The sequence below is a fragment of the Mycetomoellerius zeteki genome, unplaced genomic scaffold, assembly GCF_001594055.1.
Source record: "Mycetomoellerius zeteki isolate Tzet28-1 unplaced genomic scaffold, Tzet1.0 scaffold330, whole genome shotgun sequence".
Classification (NCBI taxonomy): Eukaryota; Metazoa; Arthropoda; class Insecta; order Hymenoptera; family Formicidae; genus Mycetomoellerius; species Mycetomoellerius zeteki.
In genome coordinates this window covers 71,581-81,078 of record NW_017257317.1, presented here as the reverse complement: position 1 = coordinate 81,078, position 9,498 = coordinate 71,581, and the positions used below count along the sequence as shown (strand labels likewise).

General features: G+C 30.7%; 1 protein-coding gene across 1 annotated transcript in view; it reads right to left on the bottom strand.

Moving 5' to 3' along the window:
• Positions 1-371: 371 nt before the first annotated feature.
• LOC108725199 (uncharacterized) overlaps positions 372-9,498 on the bottom strand; it is a 32,059-nt gene continuing 22,932 nt past the window's right edge. The window contains 3 exon segments of the mRNA XM_018452062.1: positions 372-615; positions 617-2,510; positions 2,512-3,613. Coding sequence (XP_018307564.1) covers positions 493-615; positions 617-2,510; positions 2,512-3,613 — 3,119 coding nt within the window. The 3' untranslated portion in view covers positions 372-492.

The following is a 9,498-nucleotide window of genomic DNA, read 5'->3' as shown; positions in this document are numbered from 1 at the left end:
CAGAGTTATGAGCAATCAAAGTTAGAATGTTGTTTATTTAATCCGCATATAATTTGGTGACAAGAAGTCATAGGAATATTTTTTAAAAACGAACTTTTAGGAAAAACTTTAAGCTTGCATGTCAAATAGTCGAAAATTTCACAACGAATATATTCTGTATAGAATTTTAAGCTAACGAAATACCGCAGAACTTTTCCTCCGACCCAATAAAATTATTTTTGTAACTTGCTTATTGTCGAAAAACAGTTTTATCAAAATTTTAAACCAGAACATAAAAATTTATTGATATTTTAGGTTTATCAAATAATACAAGTAACAGGTAATTAAAGATCTCTAAGATATTTAATAAAAAAATATTTAATTAAGGGTATATTATGATTATTGCGAAATAGTGTCTCCTATGAAACATCATATACGCTTGTCTGTCGATTACGTAAAAAGCATGTATTCGTTACGATTTCAAAGTGCAATTGTTTATGTAAACAGAACTGTTTAAGAGAAATATCTATCGGGAACGTCAGCCGGTGCAACATTTTTGATATCTACCGAGAAAGCACTTTGGACATCTTCCCTGTCACCTGTGTAATTACCACGAACAGTAATCACAAGCATAGGTTGTCAATTTATTTTTGTCGTTTTGAATCACTTCAGAGTTCATTATGGGATTGTCAATAACTGATGTTTCTACTGTAATCTTCTCAGATGTCATTTTTCGGTCCCGAATGAGTGTTCTGTCAGATTTCTCTGTTAAATGAGGATTACTTTTGGGACTTTGGCTAACTATTTCATCTGGATATTGATGCAAGACATTTTTCTCATAATAATACTGTCCAGCTTTTTTAGTAACGGATACATTGCTCTTTATTTGTTGTACCAATGGTCTTGGAATTTCACTAGTAGCTTTATGTTGAGATACATATCCGGTATGGTCAGGATGGTGGATTGCTTCGACCGTTTCACTGACGATTGTAACGCTTTGCAATTCTGTTCGTTTAGGATTCAAATTTTCCTCTTGTTTATGTAAATGAATACCAATTGTTGAAGTTTTTGACCAATACGAAGTGCTAGATAATAATTGCTCATTTAAATTAGATAATTTTGGAGGATTTTTGTGAGAATTATGTTCATGTGAATCTACATTAACAAAGGATTTGTTGCCTGACACTTTTGAAGGCGCTTTTGATTGATCATCTTTTTGATAGGTCGGATGACTTGTTGGTGTCTGATTGAATAAAAATAAACTATACGGATACATATCTTTGTTAAAAGGAGATTGAGTACTGTCTTGTTTTATATGAGATAAGACGTCTGTCCAACCACTTGGAGTAGATGACAATATTTTTTGATAAATCTGAGTAGTACCAGAATACCGATCGTAGTTGTTATTTGTAGAAGACAAAGTACTGGAATCTGTAAATGTATCTTTTTGATAAGATGGAATATTCATTTCAGAACTCGGAATAGATCCATAAAGTCCACTTTGTACCGAATCCTTGATAGATTGCAGTGAATCTTTCTTCCAAAATTGAGAGTTATATTCGTTACTTGGCTTAGTAGTAAAAAATGTTTGATGGGAATTATCAATGCTATAACTTGGTGGTTCAATATTCGGCTTTTTCTGATACAGATTAAGATCACTACTTTGTAAATGTAGATTTTCGACACCGCTTAGTTTATTATATGATTCCTGATTTGGTTTATCTGATCGGAAGTTTGTTAGGGACGTAAATCTATTATAAATTAGTTTTTGTACATGATGTAAATCTTCATTTGATTGCGAGTTGCCTGAAGGTTTAAATACATTATAATCTGGTCTGTGATATAATTCATCGTTCCATCCAAAATTGGATTGAAGATTCGGTTGCGTACTTGTTAAAGACCTATGTTCGTCATTACTTGATTTGTCTGTATGATAAGGTTCATTATTCAATACGTAATTTGGTCGAAAATTTGGCCGCGTGATTGACGGTTTATATCCACAGTAATTTAATTTATGAATATGATGACATTCATTATTTATTTCATAATTCGGTCGAAAATTTGGTCGTATAATTGAAGGTTTATTATAACTTGGTCTATGTGTATAATAAAATTCATCGTTCGTTGCATAATTCAGTCGGAAATTTGGTCGCGTAGTTGTTGAATGTTTATATTCATCATAATTTGATTTATGTGTATAAGATTTATCACTTGATGCATAATTTGGTCTGATCAACTCCATGTTTGTTGAAAGTTTAGGATCAGCGTAATTCGGCTTTTGCACCGGATTTTGTTCATCTTTCAATTCATGATGTTCGAAATTTTCTAGAGGTTTTGATTTTCCGTAAGGAGATGCTGGAATCAAATTGTGATTTAAAAGTCCGTAATTAATCAAATAACCGTCAATCTCTGGCATTTGCGTAGTAGCCTTCTGGAAATTTGTGTAATAAGTGTAGAGAGTAGGTCTGGGACTAGTGGCAGAGTAGTTATCATAAAAGACGTCATCCTGTGTGAAAGGAGGCAATCTGTATGTAGGGAACGTACGGTTGATTTGCTAAATGAAAATTTGGTGAATGAGGAATAGTCGTTGGTATAGGTTTTCCCTGCGGTCGAGAAGTTGAGCTGATAGGAAGCTGTTCCTGGATTTTGATATGTGAATCGTAGATACCCTCGTTTACGAAAACAGGAGCATTTACAGCATTATTTTGGACCACGATGGTGACATTGTTGTTGTTTGGTCGAACAAATGGCCTTTTTACAATGACTTTATTTTCTTGATTAATGCTATTCTGAAAAGGTTTTGGAGTTGTAACTTTTGTATGATCAGGATTACTTTTGGGATGAACTTTTCTATTAGGATGGATATTTTCCTCTTTTGACCTAGAAATAGAGAAACTTGTGTCGGTCGCTGCTCGTTTAACTTTTTGCGAGTTGTCGACGTTGCTTTTGAATTCAGATGGCCGTTCGGCCCAGTGTTCAAATCTCAGGTGTCCAATAGCAAAATCATCGCAAGAGAGACGTTGATTCTTTAACATATCCGTTGCGAGGAAAACAAATGGTTGTATGGTTTCAATGCCATCCATCGTTTGGCACAGTACTTGGGCCAAAGTGACTTGTCTGATCTGTTGCAATTGACCAGCGGTAAAACTGCTTTCGCTGTTGGGATTTTCGTACCAGAATCGATCGCCACGTCGCAGATTACTGAATTGTTGAGCAATTATACAAGCGAAAGTCGGACCAACCAGACCGCCAACTACCGACTTTTCCGCTAGACCGGCCGAGAAGAGGTCAATATCCTCCACCGACGAATATAATGATTTCAATTTTCTTATGATGTCCGGCGACATCACTTTATTAAGATCCTCAAAGGTTCTTATCGGGCTCAAACTGCAAGGTTTACGCCATCGGATGTAAGGCGGTAAACCGTGATCTCTACCCCGCTGGATATTGAGGGAAGCAAGATCCATGCCGAATGGAAAACCAGGCGTTTGAAAAAGACGATTAGTCATCTCTTCGGTTATGAACTCGTCCCGCTTCTGGCATGGCTGATTTACTAATCCTAGAAGAAGGCGATCGACGGATCCTGCTGTATCCAAATTCGCAGGGTTGGTGAACTCATCATGAATCGAAATATCTGTGACAATATTTACTTTTGTTATTGAATACTGTTCAATAATAATTTTTATTTCAATTAATTACGATTGTATTACTTAATTATGAATATATTATATTCTAAATGTGCGTCACTAATACTTTCCATTTACGGATAAGGTATTTGCATCAAGTATTTAAAAAACGTTATATATCTCAATATTCATATATCGTGATATAAAATTGTAGTAATATTTAGCAGTTTTTATTTTTAAGTGTCTGACAAGTACAAAAATATAAAAATATAAAAAATTATAAAAATATAAAAAGTACATAATGTATTGTGTAATATTAAATTGATAAGTAAAAATAGATTTCAATATTTTTAATCTAAATGCTTAATTCAAAAATCGAATGTATTAGTGCTGTCCATTATAAATATCAATCGTAACTGTATCTTTGCAACGCCTGTAGGATAACATAATGAAGTGGGTAAAATAACGAATTGTTAATTTTCTCTAAGTATAATAACAAATGAAGAGCAGATACTTAATTCATTAAAGGCTTTAAGTAATAATAAATTATACCCATACAGCATCGATTGTTGCGGAAAATTTTCAGAAATGTTTCAACCTTTCACATCTCATGTGCAACAATTCTGAAAGTATTCTGCAATATGTCATATGAAATGTTTTAACAGAAGTGTGCTTCTAAAAGCTATCATATATATAATAAATAAATTGAAAAACATATTTAAACAGAACAAAAAATCATGATGTTAAAATGGCTTCAAAATGTTTTAAGATGTTAAAAGTCATTTTTTGATCAATTAAAATTCAGTTTAATGTCATTTTGATGTTATCGTGAGTTGTTCTGCTTTAATTTCGAAAAACTTTTGTACATGAATAATGATATTGTGTGGAAACTGTAGGTGTAAGTGACTTTCTATTTTTCTAGTGATTATGTATATGTGCTTATACATGTAATGTGATTAATTAATCGAAATAGTTTACGATATAATTACCATTTTTGAGAAATACTTCAAGTTTATTTCAATAAGTTTGTAATCTGTAAATAGATTACAAAACTCTTAATAAATTTTAAGTACTTCAGAAATGATATTTAAATATATGTTTAATTGATACTTAAATAATATTTAAATTTATTTTGTCGACATAATGTATAGTATACAGTCCAGTTAAAATAGGATATTTCTAAGAAAAAACTCCGGAGGAGTTGAATTTTTGAAGAAAATTCTATTTTGACATATCAAAGAAACACAAAAGTTCTCATCGGTATGTTGTACGGAAAAGCCACCATATTTAGTCAAAGGTACCAAAAATCGATTTTCGAAAATAACTCACGAATAGTTGTACATACGAATAAATGTTTTATATAAAAGTTGAAGAGCATTCAATTCTCAATAAAAAAGGTTATATAGAATTTTTTCATAAATCCAACCGTTTTCGAAAAAAAGTGCTGGAAAGTAATGTTTTTGTCCTTCCTTTGAACACTGGCTTCTACCAAATATTTCAAACCACTGTAACTGTTGCACTTTTTGATAATTTGTTCTTGCACATGAAACATGTATCGTTTTGTCTGCAATTTTGACCTATAATGTTGCAAACAAAAATTATATAGAAAGTATTAAACGTGTAGAGATATGCATCTGATGCTTGATGGAAACTATTTCCTACTGACGCAATGTCTATTAAACAAACAAATGAGTTTTATTCACCCCTTCTCTAATGACCCAACTTCTTTATTTTGATATATGTACAGTAGATTGCCAAAATATTAGGGACAGTACGATTTTTCTATTAATTTTAAATTTGCAAGTGCTTCTTAGTGAAATTCCGTGAAGTATTTTCGTTTTTAATGCCCATTCTGGTTATTTGTAAATTCTAAAGGCTGGCAATACTGATGACATTCAGCTTTCAAAATATTAACTGTCAGTCATCATTTGTCAGTTTGCAAGCGAGTGAATACATGTTATTTTCGTTGCATTTGAAATGTGAAAGAGAAATTTATAGCTCAATCTTGTGGCTAAAACTTATTTTTAAGGTAAGTTGTTTCATATTTTATCATTTATTAATAAAATAAAAAGATTTTTTCCTCTTTATTAACTCTTATCCTTATTTTAAGTATTGGCAAAGGTGCAGATATTTCTGAAAACCGCTGAAATTAAGACTCTTCTGCTAAATACAAACCATTCACAGAGACAAATAGCGACGATTGCAGGCGTTTCAAAGTCAGTGGTAAACAGATTAAAAATAAAATTGGACCAAAATCTGCCTTTAGAGGCTAACCGAACAGGCAAGAGTGGACGAAAACGCATCACTACTCCACGTACTGATCACAAAATCAGGAATATTTGCTTTGAGAACAGAAAGACGAGTGTTGCACGACTCACAACGCTCACAAACAACGATGGAATTGCTGTCTCGAAGAGAACTATGCAAAGGAAATTGGCTGAGGGAAAGCTGACTGGCCATCGACCCACTATAAAACCACGTTTGAATTCACTTATAATGAAGAAGCGTCTGGAATGGGCTCGAACATTGAAGAATGGAATAAAGTAATTAAGCCTTGTTATACTGTAAAAAGTTTTAAAATGTGACAATTTTACAATATTCTTTAATTTTACAGGTGTGCTTCTCAGACGAATCGACTTTTCAAATTTTAGTTGACCAGAGCAAGTTCGTACGACGCCGTCCTGAGGAAAAATATCATCCCGATTGCTTGGTAGAAAAAGTGAAACACCCTACCAGTATTATGGTGTGATCAATCCATTCATCAAAGGCATAGGACGCCTTCATATCGTCTAGGGGACAATGAAATAAGACCAATACAAACAAATCTTAGAAAATCGGCTGTTGCCTCAGATTGCCGATTGGTACCCAGAAGGTTAAAAATGGGTGCATTCAGTACCACGACCGCTCAATGACAGCGCTCACTGAGTGGTCGTGGTACTGAATGCACCCGATATGTGTTCATGCACGATTCCGCTTCGTGTCACAAAGCCAGAAGTATTACAGCGTTCCTCACTCATAACTAAGTATCAGTTCAGCCATGACCTGGAAATTCACCTGATATGAATCCTATTGAAAACCTGTGAGAGCTCACCAACCGAACAATGGCCAAAGAAGTCATATCAACTCAGCACCAACTTATTGAGAAACTGATACAAGTATGGCACCACTCTCTTGAATTAAGAGAAAATTTAAAATCATGCATTGAGAGCATGCCACGTCGCATCAAAGCCATTATTGCGGCGAAGGACGGTGTGACAAAATATTAATTAATTAATTGTACATATTGTTTGCATGAAATAATAAATATTTTCTACTTGGACATGATACTTGTTCATTGTGAAATGTAATAAAACATTTATAAAAATAAGTTTCCAGCCATATTTTCACTAAAAAGCACTTGCAAATATAAAAATAACAGAAAAATCGCACTATCCCTAATATTTTGACAACATACTGTATCTATAAGGAAAAATTGCCAATATAAGCCAACACAAGATGTTTTTCGTGAAAATAACCATCATATAAGTATTATAAATCATAAATATGAATTACAGACGTTTCGACATTATTATTATCCCAAGTAGCATGACAAAAGAATGTTTTTAAAGACATTTGAAAAACATTTCTAAAAATGTTTTTAAAAACGTTAAAAATAATGGGATAGTTCCCTCTTTTTTCATTAAAAAATTGTTTATTTAAAAGTTAAAAAAAATGTTTTTTAAACGTTATAAAAATGTTTTAAAATGATTTGAAGAAAATGTTTATAAAACGTTTTTATACCGTTTAAAAAACGTTCTTTTTAATGTTTAAATAATGGAATATTTGTTTAATGAAAAAAAGAGGGAACTATCCTATTATATTTAACGTTTTTAAAAACGTTTTTAGAAACGTTTTTAGAAACGTTTTTCTAATGTTAAAATTATTTGAACAATATTAGAAAAAATAACAATGTAGAACCTTCTTTTTTAATTTATTTCTTTATATCAATAGTGCATAAACCTATATAACTTCATTTTATTAATTAATTTTAATTTTTAATTACATTTTAATTATATTATAAAGAAATTTCTTTCACTTATCGGGTTTTGAACCTGGAGCCATAGGGTTATGAATCTCGTATCTTATTCGTTACGCCACTTATAACTATCGATGCACAGTTCTTATTGTCCATATATGAAACACTTAACGCAATTATATTGTGTTAAGTCCTCTTCCGTCATTATTTTATTATTCCGATCCGTTTTTTATTAATTTGAGTTTTAGAAAATAACAAAATTTTTTACATACTGATGATAAACGTCAGATAAATGTTAAATAAATGTTTTTTAATCATATTTTAAATAAATAAATAAATAACGTAAAACGAACATTAATGAACGTCATATAAATGTTTAAAAAATGTTATTTTGAAAACAAGTCATAAAACGTAAAATTAATTACAAAAAACATTTAATAAATGTTAAATGAATGTCATCTTGGAAGAAGCGAATCGTGAAATGGAAAATTAATGAAAAATAAACGTTTAAAGAACATTTTCTCTCTATAATTACGAAGAAGAAACATTGAAAAAATAAGAGTTAAAAGAATGTTTAATGAAATTATTTTCTCAAATAAATAATAATTAATGAAAAGTAAATATTTACAAAATATTAAATAAACGCTTAAAAAATGTTTACCGAAATCATTTTCTCACACGAATAGTTCATGAAAAATAAGTACTTAAAAAATATTAAATAAACGCTTAAAAAACATTTTTTAACAATTATTATTTTAAATGAATACTTAATGAAAAAAAAATTAAATAAATGTTAAATAAATATTTTTTCCAAAATGAGTTGAGGAAATGGATAATTAATGAAAAAGAACGTTCAAAAAACATTTAAAAGACATTATCTGCTATTTGGGATGTCTTCTTCAAATGTAGAAATAACAAATTCTAGATATAATAAGCGTCACAATCCAATAAAATAAAAGTTATCACAAATGAAAGAAACATCGTTAAGCTATAAAGACTATTATCTTCGTCGGTTGTATCTCGTCGGATACTTAATAAGGAAGTCACTATAATAACATTGAATAAAAATAATAATAACACAATCCGTAAAGGCCATAATTTTTTGAATAAAAAACATTGACTCACTCTGGTGAAAATTTTTTTCAGAATTTTTCATATAATTCTTCAGAATTTCTATATAATTTTTCGGAATTTCTATATAATTTTACAACGTTCTCATATTTTTTATACGAATTAAAACACTTTTTAGAAGATCTACATTTTTCCCAGAATTTTTCATATATGTTAATTATAAAATATCGTAAGATTTCTGAGATTTCTTGTAAGTATAATTTCTGATGAAATGTTAAAAATCTAAAAAATTTAAAAATATTTTTTTAAATTTATGAGAAATCTCAGTCTATTTCGGAATTCACATGTGTGAAAAATTCTGAGAACTTTCCGAATATTTCTGAGTATTTCTAAAAAGTGTTCCAATACGTATAAAAATAAGAAAAATTTTCACCAGGGTAGTTTAAAATTTTTAATAGGAAATTAATTAAATTAATAAGTAATGTGTTTTAAGATTTACTTGAGAACAGATTAACGGTATTCTGTATAAATTGATACAAGACGATCTGTATACGTTGAGGTTTAAAATGAGAATGAGAGATCAAGACAAAAGAATTGTTCATATAAAGTTACATTATGAAGTATGGAAGCAACATTTATACACAAACAATGTCATTATATAGCGCGTCTAATAAATCGGTATCACTTTGTATATTTAAACTATTTCTTTGTTTTTTTATATGAATTTCTTCTGAGATAAGTCATCTATTATATTATCTGGAGACACGGTAGTGTCTCGGCGCTAAGCCAAGCGCAGCGACACTGCCG